At 43.0% G+C, this 25,866-nt stretch overlaps 2 protein-coding genes across 6 annotated transcripts in view; both read right to left on the minus strand.

Annotated features, from left to right (window-relative positions):
- Window positions 1-25,866, minus strand: part of hoxb3a (homeobox B3a) — a 94,382-nt gene that overhangs the window by 33,279 nt on the left and 35,237 nt on the right. For 3 of the 5 annotated variants that reach the window (XM_028598635.1, XM_028598634.1, XM_028598633.1), the window contains exon 2: window positions 12,612-12,998. The exons of 1 other annotated variant lie outside the window; for it this stretch is intronic. The gene's annotated coding sequence lies outside the window, so the exon portion shown is untranslated. Of the gene's footprint in view, window positions 1-335; window positions 386-12,611; window positions 12,999-25,866 lie in introns of those variants that run through there. One more of the 5 variants, XM_028598638.1, reaches the window with a different exon arrangement.
- hoxb4a (homeobox B4a) lies at window positions 14,942-21,489 on the minus strand. Its single transcript, XM_028598647.1, has 2 exons — window positions 18,835-21,489; window positions 14,942-17,113 (listed from the first exon to the last, which is right to left on the minus strand). The coding sequence occupies exons 1-2, from the start codon at window positions 19,286-19,288 to the stop codon at window positions 16,815-16,817; spliced, it is 753 nt and encodes a 250-aa protein (XP_028454448.1). The 5' UTR covers window positions 19,289-21,489; the 3' UTR covers window positions 14,942-16,814.

The following is a 25,866-nucleotide window of genomic DNA, read 5'->3' on the forward strand; positions in this document are numbered from 1 at the left end:
TGCATTGCTCCCTCTCTCTCTCTTTCTCTCTCTCTCTCTCTCTCTCTCTCTCTCCCTCCGGTTTGCAGGCTGCCTTGCTGCACCGCTTCAACCTATAAACAATGGCTGATGATGATGGGTGGGGGTGATGTGTAAACAACACGACAGCAACATGCACGATGAGAAAACACGGCGAAAGATGGGTATTTGTGGGGCATATTTACCACGATGTTAAAATAGCCTATGATTCAGTGAGAGGGATGCGGGCAGGATGAAGGCGGCGCAGCGGCGTATATGATGAGGAAGAAGAATTGTGGTTTCCCCCCATGCAGGCACCTTCCTTCCGCAATACTCACGGTGTCCACAGCGACCCGCAAGACGCACACCCGTCCAAATTTGTTTTATTGCAGCCTCCTTCTCTCTTTTCTCTTCCTCTCTCTCTCTCTCTCTGTTGGCGTTTCTTAGTGTCTCCTCTTCTCCCCCTCTCTCTCTTTTTTTTCTCTCTCTCCCCCTCTCTCCACTGCTATAGGGGGGGCTTGTATTTTTTTTTTTTTTTTTTGAAAGGACAGTTGAATTTTCGACGTCAGACACACACACACACACACACACACAGAGACACACACTGGAGCAGCACCACGTATTACCGTTATATTCCTGACGAACACATATACATATATATCTATTCTGCAACCTCTGCATTATTATTTAATGAATCACGTGGTGTGTTGGACGGGGCGGGGGGGTGGGGGTGGGGGTGACAGGGGGTATCCGTGCGCCTCTCCGTTCGTGGGACCCATCCGGACCAGTGCATGCAGGAGTGTTGTGTGATGAAGGGCTCTGACTTAAAAATAAAATAAAAATAAAAAATAAAATAAAAAATAAAACTGTTCACCCTTTTAGCCTTTCCAGTGGGAGGCAATGAGTGGCGTGTGTGTGTGTGTGTGTGTGTGTGCTAAAAACTGCAAGGTAAAGCAGAGGAAGGCCTCACAGACGCACGGAGAGGCCGATAAAAGATGATTGTCACCGACTATGTTCGTTTTTTAAAAAAAAATGACTGCACGTCTCGGGCTCTTTCTTCGTTATTCCTCACTGTCATCTCTCTCTCGGTTCGCCGTTTGTCGGCTGAACAAGGGGGGGGGATTCCTTATATTGTCCTGTCTGATATTTCAATGTTACCAGCATTTGGAAATATTCGATGATGACATGAGCCAAGCGCGAGCCCATTTTTATCTGAGTATTGTGCATCCCAGCGGAGACTGTTCCTCCTCCGTGGTGTCATGTTAGCGCATCCCGGAGCTGAACCAAATATTTAACAGGCTCGGAGACTAACTGTTTCAGTTGAAACAAAGCTACGCCCAACTGTTTATTTAATAATCACAAACGCATGTTCCGCATCAAAATGTATAGCCTAACCACTACACGTTGTGTAAATCGAAGAGAAAAAGTCTGATCCCTAAAACAGACCAGACCCCCACTATTCCTCCACATCTGTGTGATTACTTAAATCTGAATTTAATATTTTATTTGGACTTAATTGGCCAAACGCGTATATATTATTTTATCCCATTAACGTGTTTCTCTGGTGGGTTGGCTACCGCGCGCACTGTAATTCGTTTTTTTTTTTTAAAAAGAGAAAAAAAAAAATAAGACACATTTAGGCTATTTAGAAGAAAGAGTAACGGACAGGTAAGCAAGCCGGACCGAGCCGAGCAGAGAAGAGAGCTGTTACAGAAAGAGAGGGAGACAAAGAGAGATAGAGAGGAGATAAGTAGCCTGTAGCCTATACTAAAGAAAGAAGGAGAGAGAGGCGGAGAGAGAGAGAGAGAGACAGACGGAAAAAAGAACGGAGACAAACCCCCGTCGCGAGGCCGTGCAAGGGCAGCAACAATAGGGCGCTGGAATCCTTTTGGTGCGGTGTCTCCCGGTTCCAGAGCGCGAGCCGCCTCTATAGCGGAAACAATGGGTGCTCGAGCGTCTTAAAAAAAAAAAAAAAAAAAAAAAAAAAAAGTGTTGAGGCCGGGATGCTAACATGCTAACCTCGCTGCTATGCAGCTAACAAGAAAGACTTCAAGGTCAGACAATGGTCCGCAGCAGCCTGAAGACACCGAGCCTTTCTAAATCACGGTCCGCAACAGCAACACAGCGAGCGGCTCTCAGCCTGCAGGTATACCGGCTGCTAAACATGCAAAAGCACAGCCTTACACAGTCAAGTGCTACTGTCTTCATCAGGAATGCCTAATACATAAAAAGCCTTCTTTTTTTAAACAATTGTGAAGCCAGAGAAGAAGAGACCAAGATGTGTAATATCAAATGCAATCAGCCAGAACTACTTGGTGGTGAGAGCAGAGCCAAAATACAATTGGGCAGTTTCTAAAAAAAATAAATATATATATATATATATATATATATATATATATATATATATATATATATATATATATATATATATATATATAATCTACAACATGATACAAATAGCAAGAAGGAAACACATGTAGTAAACATATTATAAGTAAGACAGATGGGTGGCAATTTATTTGGTAGTCGCTTTTGAAGCCCTAAAAACGCACATGCACAGTCCTTAAAACTTGTATTCCGGCGGTTCCTTGAGATTTTACCCACAACAAGATTGAAATCAAACATTTGCGGTGGTGATGATGGCGTCTGTAATGACGGCCATAAATTATGGCAATCACAGTGTGAAACAACAGCCAAGATAAGTAGCAGCAGAGACCTGGGCCGGCCTGACAACAGCAATGCGAATCAGCTCCGTAAACCTGGCACAGCCGCATGCAAAGCTATTACACACACACACACACACACACACACACACACACACACACACACACACACACACACACACACACACACACACACACACAGAACCATTCCAATAGCCTAAACATCCGAATTATGATGGCTGCGTGTCAAGGAGATACTTTCAATAGTGCTGTAGCGCTGTAGCTTAACCATTGCAAGCATTCATATACTGCCGTGCACGTGACAACAGAAAACACAAAGGAATGTCTTAAGATGATGGACTTGGTTATTTTTCTAAAGAAAAATATCTCTTATTTTATAGTTTAATATTTTAAAAAGAAGAAAAAAAAAACGTCAGTTATATTCTTGAAAGTAGCCTATATCTGTAAGAATTCATATAGCTTATTTACAGCAAATTACAAGCAGACTTGCAAAGAATGTGTGATTCAAATCGGCATGAAATCATGGTTTACGGCTTATTCAAATATTATTTTAACGTGTATTGGTGAGACAGAATAATACTGAAAGCCGATAATTGAAGTGATGCTGGAGTTCTTTGAGATCTTGGGTGTCTTGGTCCGTGATGGATTACGACAGGTAGATTCTTCCTCCTCGTTAATGATTAACCAGGCTTTGAATAAAAAGAGAGAAACTGAAAATGTCTCTTTGTTCAAATGTAGAATGACCGTAAAGTTAAAGTGTCCAAGGCCTGCTAAAGTGGTTGCATATTAGATCACAAGAGACAAGATTGGCTAATTCTTGTTAATTTTATTATTAGACCCATTGTAATTATTATTATTATTATTATTATTATTATTATTATTATTATTATTATTATTATTATTATTATTATTATTATTATTATTCATAGAGTGATCCGAGAGAGCAAGACAGCAGAGACAGTAGGCTTAGAGAGAGAAAGAGAGGGAGAGAGAGAGATTGATTTACCAAGCCCCGACATCTCGCCTTTTACTGCGGCTCGTAAATCTGTCTCCAAACGGCAGCACGCGCACAAGCATATTTTGAAATATATTCTCCTGCGCGAGACGTGAGGTCTTCCCCCGGTTATGGGATTGCACCAGAGACAAATCCCCGGCCGGTCTCACGAGCCGTGTGACCTGGCCGGTGGAACCGCATAACCCCTCTGCCTTACATATTGCTGCTCTATTCTTATTAGGCCCAATGTTAATCAAAAAATCAATCACAATCAATAACCGATAACATTTGAGTCATCAACCATTATGAATGCATCTGTGAACGCGCTAATTACATTTTGTTATTATGATGAAGGGAACGGGATCCATAGTTGATACTGGAATCCTATCTGAACGCCGCCAGTATGCAGCCGCTGTGAACTGTTGTGTTGTCACACAGTATCAATGGCTTTTGAACAATGTTGGAACTGTCTCATTGTTAACTTTAGAAAGTCTGGGAGTGAACCAGCTGAGCTACAGCATGTATTAAATACACTTTATATGTTTTACATTGTGTACAATTCCACTTACTTATGTGGGTCTTTGACTTGAGGGATATTCTGTGCCAGGTTACAGCCAGCAGTAGAACTAGAGGAATATCCTAACACAATCAATGCTATGCTTTGGGGAGTGTTAGCCTTTACAAACAGATATGCCCTTCTAGATTACTGCTGATACAAACTGTAGACTTAACTGACATGTGCTATTTAATGCATGCATATAAAGCATATCGGCTACATATCCCCACAGTGTACAGAGATATCTACACATTTTGAATATATGGCAAGATGGGCATACCTGATAGCCTAAGTAGCAATATTGCAGGTCATTTTGCATTTCCCTTTTCCTCCTTATGTGAAGGTTTTTAATATATTGAAGTAGTAATATCAATCAAAATGGTCAGGGGATAAATAGCAAGGTAACGTTAAGTAATGGTCAAAATGAATTGTCTCGTCCTGAGTAGAAGTGTTTTTTTCTTGTTGCTTCTTAAATGTTTGTGTGGACAAATGTGAGAGGCTGGATTTTCCAAATTCAAATTCTAATCTTCGTTCAGATTTGCTGTCCACGTGATGTTATTATAGCCTATATAATATAAAAGCAGTCAGCGCGTCTTTGTCATTAGGATATTGATAAGTAAAAGGTGTGGGGGGGCTGTTTAATACGTTAGTATCAATAGGCTTGTACAGCCGCCGTCATACAGGCCACACAAGCCTATTTATCACTCACATGTAACGGATATGAGCGCTGCTGTAACAATGGTAGAGTTATCACACTGTAGGCCTGCCTGTCTCCATTCACTAAACGCAGCATCACAGATTGTCAAACTGCAGGATCACTTTAAAATGAAGGAAACTAAATATAAGGGTTAAACATTGATGTTTGTATGACTTCTTAATCAATAATAATGTAGGGCTATGTGTATTATATAGTCAGTGATAGGATGCTTTAATACTTAAATCCTGTGGGTTGCCAGGTTATGACACAACTGCGGATTTGATGTCAAACAAAAAAATGAAAATAAAAGAACGTTGCGTTTGTTTCATTAACTGCTGTTACATTTAGAAAGTCATTCGTGGTTTCGGCTCAGATGTGGGGTCTTTTTCTAATGAGAGGGGAGTCAAAGAGTCCACTTTAGGGTCCTCTTCCTTATTGATAAAAGTATAAGCTGACAAAGGATAACGGGATATATATCATATTTATTTTCATTAGTAATTAGTTATTCGTTTACCTTACGTTACACTCCATAACAGCCACAATACCACAGCATTATGTTTCACCGGTCTGGCCTGTTCAAATAGCCTCAATTGTGTAGGCGCGTGCTGCAACTTGGCAGCCATTCTTTGGCTCTCTCTTTTTAATACTTAATACATGTCTACTTTTAAACGGCTCGCACGCTCTCTCACGCGCGCGCCCGCACGCACACACACACACACACACACAGCCGGTGCAGCAGTAAAAGCCTGGCAGCAATATATCTCTCGTGACGACCTCCTCCTGCAGCCCGCGCGCCTGCAACATGACCTCCCTTCTCCTCGCGCTCTCCAGAATAATACATTTCTCGGGCAACGAGCGCAAGGAGAGAGAAAGAAAAAACGCGCGGGCGATTTGTCTGGCAATTAGTAAACCACCGCGAGACTCCCCAGGTCAGAGAGAGAGACAGAGAGAGAGACAGAGACAGGGAGAGAGACAGTGAGAGAGAGAGAGAGGGAGAAGTTGGTGTTTGGTTGAAATGTGTGTGTGTGTGTGTGTGTGTGTGTGTGTGTGTGTGTGTGTGTGTGTCTGTCTGTCTGTCTGTCTGTCTGTGTGTGTGTGTGTGTGTGTGTGTGTGTGTGTGTGTGTGTGTGTGTGTGTGTGTGTCTGTCTGTCTGTCTGTGTGTGTGTGTGTGTGTGTGTGTGTGTGTGTGTGTGTGTGTGTGTGTGTGTCTGTGTAAATCTCCATCAGCTGGTCCAAAGCCTTCCAACATCTCAGCTTCTCTGTAAACTACCAGTCAGGGTGAGAGCGGCTCACATCTGCCTGCCTGACTCTTACTCGTTTCGTGCTTTGACTTCACAGTTATTCAACTGCTAATCCCACTGAGATTACATTAACAAGTCTCCTTTTAGATGGGAAGAAGCATCAGGACAAGTGACAAAGCTGCAAAACACAACAACTGGAATCAACATGCAGGCGCAGACACCGACATATAATCACTACTTTCACTAAACAGGATCTCAGCGGGCATTTATGTAGCAGCAGAGCAGCAGGACTTTCAATTTGGCAAGCGTGGTTTTAATGAATGAGCTCAGGGCAGAAATTAGATTTACTTTATTCAAGCTTTTGTGCAGAGAAACTTGACAAACTAATCCACAACATTTCTGTAAATCAATGAGCAGTAGAGCTATAGGCGTAGTGCTGCAATGGGTTAACATTTCAGTTCCAATGCCACATATTTATAACACGACAGCTGAATGCAACATTTATCACCAAAATGCATTGTGTATAAAGTCTCACAACTATATTGAATGCATTTGTTGTATTTTCTTTTGCTTTGAAGCCTGCACCATATTCCTCTCTTTTATCCATGCATTACAACCTATCACGAAGCATTACAGCAATGAGTTTTCACTGCAGTTAACAGAATCGTAAAACAACTCCTCACGGCCAAATGACAAAATAGGTTGTTTATCAGTCTCCACCAAACACTTTGTATGCTCATCCACCACCCAGAGCACAGCATGCCACCGTATTTCCAGCTGTACTACTAAACAGGATGGTTAAAGGTGTCCGAGCAAACAAACAGTGCCATGTGTGTATTATGTCACCATCATGCTTGTGTGCATGCTGGCTGAAAGAAGCTGTTACGAGGGCAACAAATGGATATACATCCAACTAGTCGATCAGAACTTAACCAGATCTCTTATTTGCTTGGTTCCCATGCTCGATCAGCTGTGATCCATTTGCTCCATCCATACCGTCAGAGTGGAGCTGGCTATCAAACCTGCAGTTCTCCTAGTATTTGAAGAACTATGTCAATGGTATTGAACATTGGTGAGTACTGAATGTTGGCACCAAAGGGCTGGTGAATTTCTTAATCTTGTTCCTTCATTAGTTTTGGACACTGGGAAAAAAATTGCTGCAAGAGTTACAACAGAGACACACAACAAGCACAGGGCTAAAACAATAAAAAGACAAATGTACAGTAAACATATGGGCTGCTCAAAGAGCTATGCAAATTGCAAATTACCATTTTCTATACTTGTGCAAAAAAGCCATCCTTCCTACATTCTTCTGTTCTGCATACATGCCTTACAAACACTCATTCCTCCATTCATATCCATACATACATTCAGTCACAGATATACATTCAAGAATTCATAGTTATATGTTCATCGCTGCTCATTAATGAGCTTGACTGCGAGAAAAATAAATGAGTGCTTCTACCTGTTATATTTGCACAGAGGAACCCTGTACCTCTTTCCTGAGTTCAATAGTTCAAACTCTGAAGACAACACATGAGAGTTATCATATACAGTAGAATGGTCTTAGCCTGCCTGATTGTTGCCTGATCAAAAAGCTACTGTGGGTTGAGAAGTGCAGGTGTTCCCATAATTGTGCCTGCTGTTTTAACCAGATTGAAAATCTGAGTTTTGGATTTGACTGTCAAATTCCCAAACCAGCTGGTAATACTTTACCGAAGAATTGACTCTATTGTTGCTGTCTGAATGTATTTTTTTATTTAAACATACAATATGTAACTTTCTGCCGCTAGGGGTCTCTCAACCAAAACAATGGACGGTAAAACTGGACTTTTGATGACGTTGTGAAGTTGCGTGGAATTATGGGAGTTTTTAGTGTTAAACACCTTCACTGCCGGTTAGAATACATCAGTTCACGGACGAGTTTACCCATTCAAGTTTATTCACGTTACGTTTATTTATGTTATTCTAATAAAATAGCTGCAGTTTCCCCAACATAATTACGTTTTTCTTGATTCGATTTTTATTTGTAGCTGACCAGTTAGCTAGTGAGCCAGCAAGCTAACAGTAGCCAGCAGCTAAAACACAAAATATTTCACATATCAATGTCACCTTTTGGATGGTTTCAACACCGGGGCGGACGGGGTTTGTTGTAACGCTAGCTAGCTACTAAACGAGGCTGAGAGACGGGTGTGGGTGGGGATTGTCGGGGAAATCTCTGCGATAGCGAGCCAGGACGTTCGTTGCCTGTTGTGCAGCAGCAGAACATCTCCCAGCTGACCGGAATTATCTCCCCTTCACTTTTCTGTAATTTTAACTTTTCGTTTTGGTGCTTAACCCATCTTTTGTCGGGTTAATTTAGCTAACCGTAAAGACAGCTAAACGCGAAGGGGGGAGAAATTCGGCAGGGAGGAGATTTTTGGCACATACACCGGTAGCGCTACGGACATGTAGCTACCGCTATGGATGGCCGCTGTTGTGACTCGGTGCTGGGTCTGATATGGTCTGTTTCCCGACGTTTAATTAAACTGCCGTTAGCGTCGTAAACACCAGGCACTGGAGATAAGTTCTGGCCGGGGGTTGCTGTAATGGAAGTAGCTGGCTGATAGCTGACTGGGGGCTAACGGTAACTAGCTAGCTATATGTCCCGGGGCTGTTGTCAGCTGTCATCCCGACTGAGTCTCTCTGCGCCGGGGGAGTGAGGCAGACAGACCGGGGTGTGCTACTTTGGCTAAATTAGCATTAGATTAATCGTCTATCTATACAGCTAACGTTAACGTTACTAGTGAAGTTATTCGTGGGTTAGCTCAGTCCTGTTAGCTGTGGTTGAAACAGTCATACTAAAAATAATTAGCGTGTTGAACGATTTTGTAACCTCAATTTTACCCACAAAGCTTTAGCATCAACCTTAGCACATTGTAGTAACGTCAAGCTGGTATCGATATTGAACTTTCAAAATAGATAAGGTCTCTGTTGTATTACTGTGATAAAAAGTGGGATGTAATTAATCACAAAATGATGCTGTATGGCAAAAAAAAGCAGTATTACGGTTACAAGTATTTTTTTTCTGTGACATTGTATGATTTACAATTACTCCTGAACGTATCATCTTGGTGCCAGTGTTCTGACGGAAGTTAGAGTAACTGGAGGGTGAAAGGTTATATGACTGGCGACTAAAGGAAACGTGCCGTGTCTGAAAATAAAATAACAGATTTCTCTGGGTTTGACATTTGGTGGAAACATTTAGGATTGTGTAAGAACACAACTCATAAAAATATATAACATAGGTACGGTCATTTTTAGACATTTTAAAGCAGAAATGTTACATATTGTACCTTTAAGACTTTTAGTCTTGAGTCAATAGAAGGCTATGCAATTTTAAACATTTTCGCTTATATTAAATAAAAAAATTAAAAAAACATGCTCAGCCACTTAAGATATCAAAATGATTATTTTTTGGATGTGTAGAGGTATCATATTTACGCAAAACCTTTCTACCAGTCTGCAAGGTGCTGTGACCTCTGACCTTTTATCTCTTCTGCTGTTGGTAAATGAGGATTTTGAAGCACAGTAGCATCTCATTTGCTCTTCTCTAGGCAACAAATGTTGTAGAAATGATCAACAATTAGTCCAAAGGACAAACATCCAGCTGACGGTGATGCCGAGCTGTTAGGGGTTGTCTGTGTAATGTTTAAACATGGCCAACTATAATATGTCAAATATAGGGACGGCAGTTTAAGAAGATGGTCAGGTAAACAACAAGTCAAAGGTCTGATCCCATGTATAGTCATGAGTCCCTCTGAAAAAAACCTAAAAGCAACATTGAACCACATCCTGCTTGCACCAGATAAGAGAAGCCATCAGTGGGTCTTACAAGGTGCTAGAGATTGCATAGGCAATGTTATTATATGTTGCATGTCTTATGAGATCCTGCTGAAATGTAAAATTGAAAATGAAGGGGCATACCAACACTGTATGAGAAATATGTATTGGCAATGAGGGCATGTTGGAACCAAACTGACCAGCAGCATTTTCCCCATATGCCATTGTCTCTGTGATTAATCAGTACTCCCCAGTGCACACACACACACACACACACACACACACACACACAGCACTCCTCCCAGCTACAGGTCAGATTACCAGGCTGGAAAATGACCAGCAGCCATCAGCCCAATGTCGGTAAATAACAGTGACTACAGCTCACTGAATTGCTGACAATCAGTTTTACAGTAAAAATATCAACATTCTATTTTATTGATTTCTATTTATTGTCTACTGTGAATTGGCTTTTCAAAACGAGTGCCATGTCCTCAATTTGACCAAACATAGTATACAATTCTCCTCTGAATACAACATGCAAACATGGCTGCAACTAGCCTGGAAGTTAAAACGGGCTGCTCAACAGCTTTTCAGCAAGGCAATCAGGAGGGGCAGGCTCTGTTTACACTGAGGTCCCAGTCTGTCCAAATACTGTCCAGCATCAGGCTGCACATTCTCTCTGTTTCAGCCTGTCTAGCAGGCCTAGCCTGGCTGACCCGTTCATACCAAATCATACAGTTAGAATGACTCACTGGACCGTGTATTAAAGTGCTCAAGGCTTTCCAGACAGAAGACACAAAACTTGAGACCGCTGCTTTGCAAAATTTGCAAAAATAGTATCCTGGTCAAGTAAAAGGGCAAATAATATGAAAGTCATTATGTTAAGCTGTGCAATATTTTCCAAAGGGTTCTTATGAGTGGGAATGTCAGCCAGTCTCAACGAAACCCTAATTTAACTGAGCGTCAGCAGTGGCCTGCCGCTGACCCCTGCCCAGGTGGTTAGCTTACTTGTCTGTCTATCTGGGGATGGAGATCTGGCCGCCGTGCCCCCGGGGTACAGTGCCCTGAACTCGGTCTGTTATGACTAAGGGGCCCGAGGGCTCCGGAGGTCTGGGAATGTCCGAGGGAGTGGAGGGACCAGCAGCATTGCGAGGTCAAGGGGGACCAGGAGTGGTGGGGGTAGGGGTGTAGTGTGCGGGGAGGAGTGTGTGTGTGTGTGGGGGGTAAACACGGGTCAGCCTCTGGCTTCAGAGCCAGTGGACCTCATCGGTCAGAAAAAAACGTGTCCCCTAGTTGAACCCTTTGTGGCCGCAGCTTGGCCATTCCGCTGCCCTGCATGACCATCGATTTTTCTTCCCTCCTCCACCTCTCTCTGCCTTCCCTTCGATACCCGCCGCTTATATTTCTCTCATTTGTTTCTCTTACTTCTCCACGCATCGCATCACGCCATGGCCTGCATCCCCCTGAGAGGCCAGAGCCCCTCCACCAGAACCGCTGCCCCTTTATTTTTAATCCCGGGCTAGATTGATTTCTGAAGGGGTCAAACAGGAGTGAGTGCGCTTCCTGAGGCCGCTACTGTCGGCTCAGCAGATACCGGAGTCCTGAGCGCGCACGGCAACCGGCAATCGTTCGCAGTTCATTTGGAAAACCTCGCAGATCGTTTGTTTTCGAGGTAAATTGTTTTGGAGAGCAACCGAGAGAGTATCCATTAAACAGCACCCCCCCACACACGTTCTTTTAATTTTTCTTTTTCACCCATACCTCCTCCCCCTGCATCCCTCTCTCCAATTGAGCACCGTATTATTCATATTCCCACCGCAGTCTCCATAGCCTGTTTGCACCTGGCCGACAAAACACACGCACACACACATACATACACACACACACACACACACACACACACACACACACACACACACACACACACAGTATCTCATTAAAAGCTATAGGCCATAGCAACACTTTATAACCACAGAAACACAGCCAAGACAAAATGCATAATAAGCTCCGGGTGAACCAGGAATTATTCACGTGGGCCATTCTGTCATACATTAGCGCGAGACTTTTCTGAATTTTCTGCATAGGCGACTGTCTTACATTTGGTGTCCATTTGCTTCATATGAACCCATATAAATTAAAATACACCTTCATGTGAAAAACAAAACTTAAAAATGAACTGTTTCATGATAACCACCCATCCAAATCCTGCGCCTAAAAGACGGACAGTAGCACAATTTACGCACAATAGATGCTCGAGAGGCGGCAGGCCTCGCGAGTGACAAACAGACGCAGAAGTGACACCACCGCAGCAAAGGGGGACGGCAACATTTACACAAACTCAGGCACAACACAAGCTTGTCACTTGTAGCTGATGCTGCAGGCAAACACACAGACACTCACAGACACACACACACACCTTCCAACATAAACACGCATCTCCAAAAGTCCCTGCGCTAAAATCAAAGACCCCCACGACCATAAATGCCCCCTTCGCCTGACCTCGCCAAATGCGCAGGGGGCAATAAAACCATAAAAACGCCACCGAGCCGTCAGACACAGAGGAGCAAGAGAGCCAAAGACAGAAAAGGGGAGAGAAAATGAAGTTCCCAGGCCTCTTACCTTAGACGCCACCACTTTCGGCGACTTCTGGGCCATCTTCTTCTGCGTCGTGAGGGCTCTCTGACTGATTTGTTGGAGTTTCTTAGGAGGGATTTTCTTTTTTCCAATGAGGAAGAAAAAAGTTTTTTTTCTATGGTAGGGTACTTGTGGGGTGTAAAAAAAATAGCTTGCTGATGGCTGGGAAAGGGGAGGTGTGTATGTATGACTGTTTATGTGTGTGTGTGTGTGTGTGTGTGTGTGTGTGTGTGTGTGTGTGTGTGTGTGTGTGTGCGTGCGTGTATGAGGGGGGTGTCTTCCAAGACGTCTTCTTTTTCTTCTCCTCTGTCCGTCTCTCTGTTCCTTGGCCTCTCTCTCTCTCTCCCCTGGCAGAAGGGGTCTTGTGTGTGGCTGCCGGATGACAATAGAGAAGGAGAAGAAGTGTTTAAAGAAGAACAAGTGATTAATGATTATTCCTTGTATAATTCTCGCATTTTTCTTGAGGTGTCTTCCCTTCTGCCCTGTCCAGAAAATAATGGCGGTGAACTTTTTCAGAAGGGTAGAGGGGGGGGGGGCAACCTCACAAAATCTGCTCCCATTCACAGAAGCAGCAGAAGGCCCCGGCTGATAATGGAGGCTAAAAAAGAATAAGGATTCCTTGGTGGATTTTATTGTGCACGGTGTCACCCTGCGCGCAAATTCATTTATTTCAACGGGCTGCAAGCGCTCAGGGGCTTTAGGGGTTATTGTGGAGGCACATATGTGTGTGAACATTGAGGAGGGGGTCTGTTTAGATGCATCAATATAGAATAATTGGTGTATAGCAAAAAATACAACAGGACACAAATATGATCTTGTGTTGTGTGTGTGGAGAAGGGGTTTTAAACATTAAAGCGCTCACCATAAGAAGAAGAATATATATATATATATATATATATATATATATATATATATATATATATATATATATATATATATATATATATATATATATTCTGAAATGAATGCACCTTCTGGAAAAGCATTAAACTGGAGTGAAAACGCACTGTAGTCACTTTGAAACCGAGTGGAAACAGAACAGTGAAATTGATTTTTGCAGTAATGAAACAGTGAAATGTTTGAAAATGCAGGTTTGCATGCTCCGAGTGTAAGGATTTACTGTAATATTTTGGCGCAGTGTGTGTGTGCGTGGGCGCGCGCGCGTGTGTGTGTTTGAGCACATCTAGGTGTACAGTTTGATAGGAGGGCGGTGTTTGCGCTGGAGCAGCCTTTCATAAACAGGAAGAAAACAGATAAATGGGCAGAGGGAGTCTCTGTGGCAAGAGGCCCAGGGAGAAATCAACCAACAAGTAATAGGGAATCTTCTCTGGGCCGAGGAATACGAGCGGACCAATTTGGGGGGCACACTTTTTTTGTTTAAAGTTCATCGAGAGGAATGCTATTTTCTCGTTCTCCCCCCCTCTTGCTCTATATTTTTCGATACCTGCTCTAAGAAAAGAAAATGAAAATTAATACGGGAGCCGCGCCTTACAAAAGAAGCCATTCGTCTTGTTGATTATCTATTTGGTTGTCAGGGTTTGAGCTATGGCGCCGGCCCGCTCCCTTTTTGTAATATATAAAAAATAAAACACACATGCGTGCACAGCACCGGTCCAGAAAACACCGATAGGGAAGAAAAAAAAAACTGTTGTGCAAAAATTGCACTCATTAAAGCATTAAAAGACCACGAACCGAGAAACTATTTAATGTTTTTTTTCTCTCTCTTCAGAATCAGAAGAGGAAGGAGGAGGAGGGGGGTGGAGGGGGTCTCATACTCTGTGTCGGACCGGTGCAAGCGCGTCTGAGCAGCCGTTAAATTAACGGGAGAACGGGAGTGAAACGGAGGGAGGGTTTGTGATTTAAAACGAGATTACAGGACGTAATGTACCAAGATCACTCATGGCCGGGACAGATTAATCATCGCAGGCTGCTGATTTCTCAAGACAGGTCTCTGCGTGTTTGTACGCAAAACCAACACTGAAATTAAACGAAATTATTTATTGTGTGCGCATGTGGGAGCCTGTGTGTATATATGCTTTAAATACATCCTTCACTGTTAAATGTAGGAGAGAGGAGGAAGAGCTTTTGGTATTTGTGATCTGCTGTGGGGGCGAAATGGAAATTAAACAAACTTAAGCATATACCTGCGTATATTTAACATGATTATGAATTCAAACTGGGCGATTTCATTAGCGTAGACAGAACTCCACGCCTCTTGTATTTAGCAATATTTAATGCTATGCGAGAACATTTAGAAGAAACTCAACAAATCATGATTTGGAGAGAGGAAATAAAAGAGAAGAGGATAAGAGAAATAACATTTTAGCCATTTATTTAAATTTCTATGAACTATTTACAAATAATAGGAGGGTAGACACTGAGGAGGCATAAGCAGAGAAATGAGCAACTTACATATCGGAGGAGGTAACACATGTTCAACAATACCACCATTGTTATTATTATTATCATCATCGTCAATAACGATAGGAGCTGATCTTTGGAATGTAAATAAAATAACAACAATTAAAGAACACTTGCAGAATAAAATATCTAAAAAGTGGCACAAGGGGACAGAACAGAGAGAGAGAGAGAAAAGGAGAAAAGGAAATGTGCGCGCATTTAATGGGCGGAGAAAGGAGGGACAGAGAGGAAGACATAGAAAAATAAATCAACACCATTACGACATGCAATAAAAGGCTCCTTGTTTTTCTGAATGTCCCTGGCTAACAATCGCTTATAATTAAATTACATTTTTAAATCTCCACATACATTTAAATGAACAGCGCCTTTTGTATTGCAGGTAGGCTAATAATAATTATTATAATAACAATTTCAAAAATATAAAAGCTTGAAAAGCTGTCACTTCATTGACCTAGCAAGAGAAAATAAGATGACCAAAAAAATAAAAAATATATATAAGTACAACTGAGGTAATAGGTAGTACATTGTATAGTGCTGCGTTTATAATGTGTTTTTGAGCTGCGTACCAGGATTTTGGTTTGAATATTAGTGTCCTTTGTTCAGGCAGCTTTATAAACCCTGTTTGGTACGTAGAGTGGAAAATGCCATAATTTAACTTTAACTGGAGTTCACTCGCATCACCCTGTCAGCCTGCTTCCGCTTCCCTGCGTACAACATTACAACATGAACAATCAACGGACCACATAGACGCTCCTTGCCATTCTCAGCAATTTACAATCAACACTGAATTCAAAAATAATTAAAATGTAAAAAGCTATATTTTGTCATTAAACAAAACAGAAATACCAACAGTTATTATTATTATAACAGCAAGACAGAAACCTGCCTGCTGTCGTTTTGGATCATACCGGAGGTTATATTTTATGTTAAGTACTATAAGGACGGACAGAAGGGTATGAGCATGTGTTTTTTGTTTGTGTTTAGAGTGTGAGTGTGTGTGTGTGTGTGTGTGTGTGTGTGTGTGTGTGTGTGTGTGTGGCGGGTTGTAAGAATACTTTTCTTGACAGAACGAGAGTTCCATTTATTACACGTGCGTGTTTGATTGGGGTGGGAGGTTGAGGGGTAGCGGTCTGGGGAGGGGTGCAAGGGGGATAGGGGTAATGGGCAGAGCCGCGGTTCACCCCTTTGCTTTGTACCCGCAGAGTAAACAATGACAAATGGGGCCCGAGTTTGGCATGATTAAAGATGAAAACCAGGATCCATCTTCAACACACCAAAAAACTAGTCTCAGTGGGGAAAAAAATAAACCACACGCACGCGGGCACATTATCCTCAGCCTATACCATCTTATGCTCTGTCATAGAGAGGAAGCGAGAGGGAGAGGAGTATAAAAACACAGAAATATAAAAAGCAGGGAGAGACGGAGAAGGGCAGAGAATGCATGGGGGACAAAAGCAAAAAAAGCGGCCGCATCATTCTCTCAGTTCGTTCAGTCTCCTTCTTCGCCTACTTTTGTTCATTTCATTTTTTATGAATGGGAAATCTCCCCCTTCAACCCCTCCCACATCATCACGTCATATTAGTTTGTAACATCAGCACAGCATCAGGACCGAATAGGCGGCAATGGCATCCCTCCCTCCCTCCAGAGTAAAGGCGTTATTCCGGTCCAAAGTGCAGGCTCCGGTGGTTACAAGCGTGGCTGCCGCTTTGGCGTTCAGTTTAGGAACCAGGGAGGGCAAAAATCAGACAACGAGCCAAATAACCGGGCTATAGGGGCCCGGTGTGGTTCTGGGAGCCAGTTAGAGCCTGGGAGTTTGTGTTGCTGTTTGTCCCGGAGCGGACCTTGGTGTTGGGCAGCTTGTGGTCCTTCTTCCACTTCATCCTCCGGTTCTGGAACCAGATCTTGATCTGCCGCTCTGACAGGCACAGCGTGTGCGCGATCTCCACCCTGCGCCTGCGCGTCAGGTACCGGTTGTAGTGGAACTCCTTCTCGAGCTCCAGGACCTGCTGGCGCGTGTAGGCCGTCCGCGAGCGCTTCGGCTCCCCACCTGTGTAGTTTGAACTCACTGTGGGACAAGAATGGCAATATATGAGCATCACAACATTTACCACTCAAGAAAAAATACAACAAGCACAATATAATCACCTCCAAAATACAGGAAGATAGCTAATAGCCTAATAATAATAATAATAATAATAATAACAATATTCACAATAAAGTAGTTAATACGCTGGCTGCACTATAACATACAACAGAATCACTGCTTTCAGATTTACAATAGTGTAACATTACTGTCGAAAAACAGACAGGCGTTGTTAGTATAATATTGGCTGTATAGACTAATCGTTGTAATCCCTGCTCGTGTAAAGACGATGCAACACAGTAGCCACATGAGAAAGAAAATGTCAGTGCATTATGAGCATGGAAGGAAGGGAAATGAAGCCATGGCCACCGCAGTTGGACCTACTGAATAAAGAATACAAAATGGCTGTAACCTCGCAGAGCCGTTACCGATTATAATCCTCTTTTCTCCTGCGACAAATATGTAGTGTGTGCCTTCAAAAGCAGCTGTTACAGCAGAACTCGTTTATTTGACAATGCAGTTTGTTGCGTTTTCGGTGAGCACATGTTGTCAGGTGTCATTTTAGGCCCTGCGGCGGTGTGAATCTTCCCAGCAACGAGCCTGACGCTGGTGTCCAAATGTTGGGATTTGAGAGCAAAATCGAGGGCACGGCCGCATTTCCCAATGCTTGAAAAATCGCGCTGTTCTGACACGTCCGCGCACGCACGATCAGGACTGTCGAAACATATAGTTAGGCTAGGCCTAGGAGTGCCAAAGCAGCGGCGAGAAAAGCATTTCGCAGCAGGTACCTTTTTTCTTGCAACGATCTTACGCAAGGATTTCACGGACTACGCAAGGATGGCAGCGTGTATGAACTGGTTGAGAATAAAGGTGGTGCGGGTGCAGCAGCTACACGACGGCACTGAACGGCCGACTGGGTGATGATTCAACAAATACCAAAACCTACAACGGGGCAGCAGCAAGCAAACATGCTGCATGGAGTCCGGTTTCTCCAAAGAAGTGACAGCTAAAAATAACTGTGCAAAGAGCAAATGCAAGAAAGCGTTTTCTTGCCGAGTTAACAGCCCGGTGGAGTGAATGCATTACGTCGACTTTACAAAAGGGGCATATTGTCGCCCCGCCAACATGCGCTCCGGTTATCCCAATACGCAATAGGCAGCAAGTCTATTAGAACATTACAGAGAGAAGCCATAATAGACTGGAGCTACTCGGTTTTACATTAGTGTTTTACGGCCGGCTCCATAAACATGAATATTTCAGCTGCCATAAAACTTTCCCTCCCCTGGAACAACGAGTGGGGAAGGAAGGCTCGATAGAGTAAAGTACACCGTTTATACAACCCGACCACTTAAAATCAAATTACCAAAGCATAAAATCTAACTTATGGGCTCGGTCTGAGTTGTCATAAGGCGAGGAATTAGAGCAGACGAGCCTGAGATCGGACTTCAAAAGGCACCTCTGCGGAGAGGTGTAATAAAAATTTATGGTGGGTGTAATTATATTGGCCCTGCAAACAGACGATCGTAAATCTTGACCCAAGGGCTACTCTTCTACTTCTAACAGAAAACAAGGAGGGGAAGCCGTAGATTTTGACGGTGGACACCTAGCTGACTGCATGGCAGCCAACTGCAGGCACAAAGGCGCAGCGAGAGAGAGAGAGAGAGAGGGGGAGAGAGAGGAAGAAGTTTGCATGCAGCACTTACCGATGTTTACATGGACTTTCTTCATCCACGGGTAGACTACGGGGTCCTTACGACTGCTCGTGGGGGACGAAGTGCTTTGGCCGCAAGACGCAGGCGGAGGCGGGCTGGGTGTCACCGAGTCGCAGCGGTGGCTCAGCTCCGGGACTGGGGGAGTCTGCAGCCCGGTCGGGGGGAGGACGTGACCCCGAGGGGACATCACCACCGAGGCTGGCTGCCCCGGACGCTGGCACGGCGTGTACGGCGGCTCGCCTCGCTGCTGGTGGTGGTTCTGGTGTTGTGGGTGGTGTTGATGGTGGTAGAGAGAGTCCGGCTGAAAGGCAGCAGGCTCCTGCCTCTGGGCGCTGTAATAGTCCGGAGAGTGGCTGGGCAGATAGTCGCTCTGTGAGTATTCCTCGCACGGTGGGAACTTCGGGTCCACATAGTTGGAGTTGATCAAATAGGAGCTCATGGCCATTAATTTCAGTCTTTTTGTGGAATTGCACCTACTCGGAAAATATATAACTAAAATTTATATCTCATCCCTTTACTCTTCGGTTATTCCTGTTCCGTTGAACCCTCCTACTTTTCTGTCAAGTGAACAAAGTTAAGAAGCCACGTGACGGCAGCCGGCCAATGGCGCGCCTCCAGGACGAACCCCGGATAAGGAAATGGGATTAAGCATATACACGGACCCCGCACGCGCATCATCATATGGCCTCAGTTTGTGTGCATTCACAGTGCTACAATACGTCCCCCCTCTCCCTCCCCTGGCCCCGTTCGCTCTCTGTGTATCTCTCCACCACACGTCGGCACGCATGCCGTCCTAAGCAGCCAGAGAATCACAACAATAACAAAGCGCGTCTGACACGCACAAAGTAGCATACATTCCGCCTGAGCTGAAGCCGCACTGAGGAAGGCGCGCGCAAGGACACACACGAGCAACAGAGTACAGTAGAGATGATAAGTCCTCCCTTATTGCAAACGAACCCCTTCCCCCTGTTACGCGTCTGGCTGGAACTTCAAAAAGAAGAAAAAATAAAGCAAACAGAAAAAAAGAAGCAGCAGAAAGAAAGTGCTTGGGGGGATTTAAAGTGGCGCCTGCACCACCCTCTGTGTATATATGTAGGTGTGTGTGTGTGTGTGTGTGTGTGTGTGTGTGTGTGTGTGTAGGGACGTGCTTGCCAAAGCTTTTTCTTTTTTCTCTCTCTTCTTTTTAAATCACTAATAACGGGGAGTGGGTGAGTGGCCTGGCCGGCTGCTGCGCCGCCACCCAGCAGCAGCACCGTGTCAGAGATAAATCTGGCTTGTTTAGGATCGATAGAAAATTCATCAACTAATTCAGGTTACACGGCCTTCTAAATCACTGGCAGACCTTAGCATTAGGAACGAGAATGCTCCCTCTTTTTTTTTTTGTTCTTCTTTTTTTTTAAAACCCCCTGTTACTCCAACAGGCGCCCATTCCACATTTCACTCCCCTTGCATGGTAATTCAGCCTCAGCCAGGGTGGCCTTTTGCCTTGCATTATAAACAGGATATATTCCCCTCCGCTTTCCGATATTAACATCACTGGCAGAGCATGTGCCCAATTCAGACTGCGCGGCTGCTTTTGCCCTTGAGCTGTGCATTACTGAACACAGATTCAGCCCTTTGTTTTTCCTCCGAAAGGAAATGCCGTCCCCCTAACCGTGACCTGCTTACACTAGCTGCTACAATCTCTTTGTTTACCCATTTCAAACACTGACACATACCATGTAACACAATCTAACTCTCTACTGCTGTCAGTTGCTATACCGCTGTAAAACGGGCTGAAAAACACCATGTTTGAAGACGCACAGATTTTAGACAGCATTATAACGAATCAAACTCTTTTTCCAGCATCCCCCCCCCCCCAACAAGTTTTATAGTAAATGCCATTGAGTCCAATAATTCAGCTTGCAGCAATTTCTGCATAAGTTCAACATAGAAAGAAAACACAGACACATACAATGTACTAACACGGAGCACTGCGGTGAATAGTTATCACGCGCGCACACACACAGACACACACAAACACGCAAGATGATGAAGATATCCAAGTCCTTTGTTTCGAGAAAATTGACCGTCTCTAAATCGAAACCTTAGCCCACCCCCCCTCACCTCACCCACTCACACACCCAGCCCCCCAATACGCCTTCCAAGATGAACAGTAAAGTCGACCGCATCATTTTTCAACAAGACAAATAATAAATAAATAAAAAGTCCAATTCAACCTGGAATTGGCCTTTAAAACTGCGAGGCGGTTTGATGATCCAAAAAAAAAGAGAAGTACAGAACTTGGATTGAGTTTTCCGCACTGGGGAGGAGAACAGCTAGGCTACATAATACACATTAAATAACACCAACACAGTCCTGAAATAAATACATTGGCGGATGTCAATGCTGATAGGAAATATAAATTCGTAGAGAAGACATTATTAAACTTCACGGTTCCACTTTTACAAATGTAAATACCAAGCAGCGATCCATAAGGCCTTACAACCCAATAATAGCAGCTGATGGCCTCGCCTCCCTGTGTCGGATCCATCGCTGACGTCGTGTATAAATCCACTATATACTCCCCTAGAAACGAATTTGTGATTGTTTTAATGATTTTTACACAAATCCGGATCTACAGGGTAGATATAGAAGACAGCGGCTCTCTGGAGGCACAAGGTTACACCGTCGATAGACTTTTATTGCTTTCATAAACTTCCTGTCATAGCCACAAAGGAAGATTTCCATCCATCTGTACAGTTTGTGACCCCCTGACCCGCTCACTGCTGGTGGGGATCTGGGAAATGAAGTTGTAATGCTGTGACACTTCCGGCAAGCCGAGGGCGACGCCAGCTAACTCGCAAATAAAAAGAAAATAAAAAAAATACAACAATTTTTTGCTTTGGATTTTTTTCTTGTAGACAGTGTGAAGGAGAGAAGGGGGGGACAGGTGCGCTCGAAGCTGCATTATAGTCCCGTTAATTCATTTTTCCAAATGCAGCTTTAAATTGAAAACAGCAAAGGAAATTTTAATTAAAAAAACAACAACATATTCTTCTCTTTCTAATATGTGCATTTAATTATTAATGGCGCATTGGTCATGTTAAGCTATTACAATGACGAATGGGAGTAAAATGCATATAGTAATATTACATACGCAGTAATTTTATGTCCAGGGAATTGTGAAATATTATGTATTATTATAAAATATTATTTGTATCTCACAAATATTACTATCTCACCGTGAAGGGGAAATTAGGCCTCTGTCACTGACAAAGATTTTTTTGCATCTCCCTTTTTTTCTATACAAATTTAATATGTCCTTGGAAAATTTAGTTTCTCACTACTCTATTTGAACGAATGTTTTATTCAAAATAATAATAGGCCTATTCCTAAAGATTGCCATCCTCGCAAATACACACACGCACACAATTGAATTAAAAAGTAGCCTACTGTTGTAATTATCCAAAAAGAAGAAGAAGAAAAGATAAGAAAAAAACTTGGCAGCTCTAACCGTGCACCGTTCTAACAGAATGAACCCAATTTAATGAAAGAAGAGACAGATCGCTTGGCACGGGGAAACACTGTCCTATCAAAAATGGTTCGAAATGATTCGACTGAAGAATGGATGGACCAATGAATAAATGAATAAATGCCCCTTCACTATGCTAAATGAACTGCAGTCTGTCTCTAAAACTCTGATTCAACTGAATTAAAAAGGAATCTGCTTACACACAAGGGCCTGCTCTAACTATCTATCTATGTAAATAAATAAAATAAATCACGATTAAAACAAAAAAATCAGTGTATCTAACTACAAACTCACATTTTAATTTAGTCCACATCATATCACATTGATAGACAAGTTAAGGGCAAAAACGAAATACAAATTATAAATGAGAATGTGCTGCTACTGATGAATTTAGAATTATTTTCTTTCGGCTCTATATTTCCCATACAATTTCTATCTGCTCCTGTGCTGCTCCCACATCGATTTTGTGACACTGACACTCCCTCCCTGCTGCAGGCAATATTGCTGTTCTCTGTTTCCTGAAAAAAAGTTGCTCATACATCACCAGAACGGACAACAAAAGCCAAGAGCACGAAGCCTCTTCAGACTGGAGGGAGAGGCACCGTCAACCTGCTTCTAATCCGCCTCTAGTTTGCATCCTTTATCTTTCTACTCAGTATCGTTTTTTTTAATTTATTTTTTATTTTTCCATTCTTTTTTATTTACCAATACAACCCAGTGTAGTCTCTATTTTAATCTGCGCAGGGGTGGGCCTATTTCTGTCACCTTGACCTCCCGCTTTGCCGCGGGGCATCTCAGGTATCGATCAAGGTGTGTTGAGTCTGACTGCGGCACTTCCCTTCTCTCTGTCAAGTTTGTCAGCAGTAGCCATTCAGCTGAACGGGGGAGGGCGGGGGGGCATTGTTTCCGGCTACAGGTAAAGGCCAACGTGCTCACCTAAGATCCACAGATACTCGGAGATATTTAGATGTTAGATACGGAAAGAAAAACAAACTGGGTTTGTCACCAAATAGCGTTATATGACCCAGACACAGTGTATTGAAGCCTGACACCAACAAAGTAAGACCGGGATCTCTTATGACACCACATGCAGCTGTTCGCTTTCCCATTAAATAGCCTGCAATTAGTCGGTTCAAAACGAATAAAGTCAAACAGACTGCTTTACTTTGCCGTTTAGTCGATTTAAATATTATAAATATTATAAACCTGTCAGCGAGCTAAGGACCACTTCACCATAGTGGAACTCCACCTGAAAAACCAATGTCCTGTTTTCAACCCCAGCACGCACGCACACACACACACACACACACACACACACACACACACACACACACACACACACACAGGTGCTTGATTAGAGTACTGGATCCAGCGTCAATAGGGAAGCATAAACCATAGGCCTATAGGGGTTTATCTGTGCTGTAACATTTCGACATGTAATATCAGCGCGTTTCACAGCGCAAGCGACTGAGAGAGGCTGACGTGCAGCGGGATACAGTGAGTGGAAAAGGTCAGCGGATCTGGATTTAAACATTTGCCTTTTACTGCGGGTCAACAACGTTTACAGCTCAAACACAAAACACGCTCAAACGGTAACTTCCCGGAGGTTAAAAGGTTTTGGAGGAAGGTTGTGAAATAAAAAGCAATAAAATATTCAGGGAGCGGAAGAGAGCCGGGTGAATAAATAACTCCTAAGTCCCACTCACAATTTACGACCTTTTTAACAAGTTTGCCCCATAAGCGGCTCACAAACTCAGTTGTTGTTGTTTAGCTGCTGAAAAAAGCTGTCGCTCTCTGCTTCTATACTCCTACCACAAATGTGATTAAAAAGTGTTCTAAAATGGATTCATTTTAACGAGCGTGAAGGTAAGATTTTTGTTGTTGTTTGTATAGCCCCGGGGTCTTTTCATATTCAAGAAATATAGAGTGAGATTTAAAAGTGACGGCAACTCAATCCGTAAACAGCTTGTTCTAGAAGAATAAACTTGTCATTTTGTCAGCTGCGTAACAAATAATACGCTTATAGAATCAAGTTAGCTTTTAGTGTTTATCTGTTTTTAAGCCTAGTGTGAGACATTACATTTAAAAGCACACATGTGTTTTTTTGTTCAATGGCGGGCCTTAACTGGTATAAAGCCACAATGAGAAAATTAAAATGAACATATACAGAAGGGTTAAACAGTCTCATTATGTGCAACGACCACCTGTCAATGTTCTGAAATATTACCGAGGTGAAAAGCTTTGGGGACAAGAAGAGACCAAGAAGAGAAATGTTTTTTTGCTCCTTTGTGCAGTTTGAAAAATAAATCGAGGTCCATTCCCCTGGTTATTGTCATGCAAAGTATCGGACAGAGAGAGAGAGAGAGAAAAAATGAAGTGGTGCAGAGGCCTGTCCCTCCCTATGGCAAGTATTAATCTAAAGGTGTTTTATGATATATCTATTGTGTGGAAGCTCGGACCAGCGGCGCGCAGCGCGTCAGGTAAAACTGTGGCACGGAAAGAAATACAGACTAATACAAGAGCTGACTGCAACATGGCTTTATCTGTGTTGAATAGCATCCAATAAAAGTCGGTTCTACCGTTCACATCTCCAAAAGGTCCTCCCTTATTTTGAGTCACACTGCAACTATAACTCCAACCAAACTATTTCCCTGGTGCAAGTTAAACGTGTCCTCCTCCTTTTCTTCATGACTGAAAAATACAAAACATAATTACATTAAAACAGCTCTACTCAAAGCTCCCGCATAATCGTTGTTGGTGCTAAATAGACGCTTAAAAACATCCAAACAGCCTTCTAAAAATGAGCTAGCATATTTCAAGTGGTTGGAGAACACAGACCGGGTGTATCTACAGCAGGAGCGCAGCATTTGTATTGATGGAGGAGCACAAACGATGAAAAGAAACAAATGCTCCCCGTAGACTGGGAGCGTTTTATTCCACAGCCAGCTTCTAATCAAAGAAACAGCACATTAGCAATCAGCAGAGGATAATAAACAGCTGAAACCACTGGCGCTTTCTGCAGGCTCCTACTGGCAAAATGCTTGATACACCATGTCCTACTATCGGCAAAATAATAATAAAAAAAAAAACACACATCTGGATGCTAACTGATAAAACCGCAGCAATGCTCATGCTGAGAAACAACTGCAAACATTCTCAGTTCATTCAAGCTCAAGGGATTTTTTTCTTAGAACTATTTATGCCACATGTCTAACATTAGCAACGAATTTCAGCAACGCTACTATTTCAGGAATTGTGACAAAAGCAGAAAATCAACATAGGCTATTGTAGGACAAAAACAATCTTTAGTAATGGACCAATCTGTAATATGTATTAAATCAGCTATATGAATATGTTTCGAATTGAATTTAAGACTATAGAGGGAGAAAGTTGTCCATGACCTTTAACCTTCCACTGGCCACGACCTCACCTTCACCCTCAGTAACCATATGATAGTGTGTGTGTGTGTGTGTGTGTGGGGGGGTCCAGGGGTGCATTTCGGCCTGAGT

The sequence above is a fragment of the Perca flavescens genome, chromosome 15 (genome assembly GCF_004354835.1).
Source record: "Perca flavescens isolate YP-PL-M2 chromosome 15, PFLA_1.0, whole genome shotgun sequence".
Classification (NCBI taxonomy): Eukaryota; Metazoa; Chordata; class Actinopteri; order Perciformes; family Percidae; genus Perca; species Perca flavescens.

Excerpts from the sequence above, each read along its gene's own strand:
- hoxb4a (XM_028598647.1), bottom strand. The coding sequence starts at position 19,288 with ATGGCCATGAGCTCCTATTTGATCAACTCCAACTATGTGGACCCGAAG. Across the intron at positions 17,114-18,834 it reads GAAAGTCCATGTAAACATCG|TGAGTTCAAACTACACAGGT; the intron begins GTAAGTGCTGCA and ends CTTGTCCCACAG.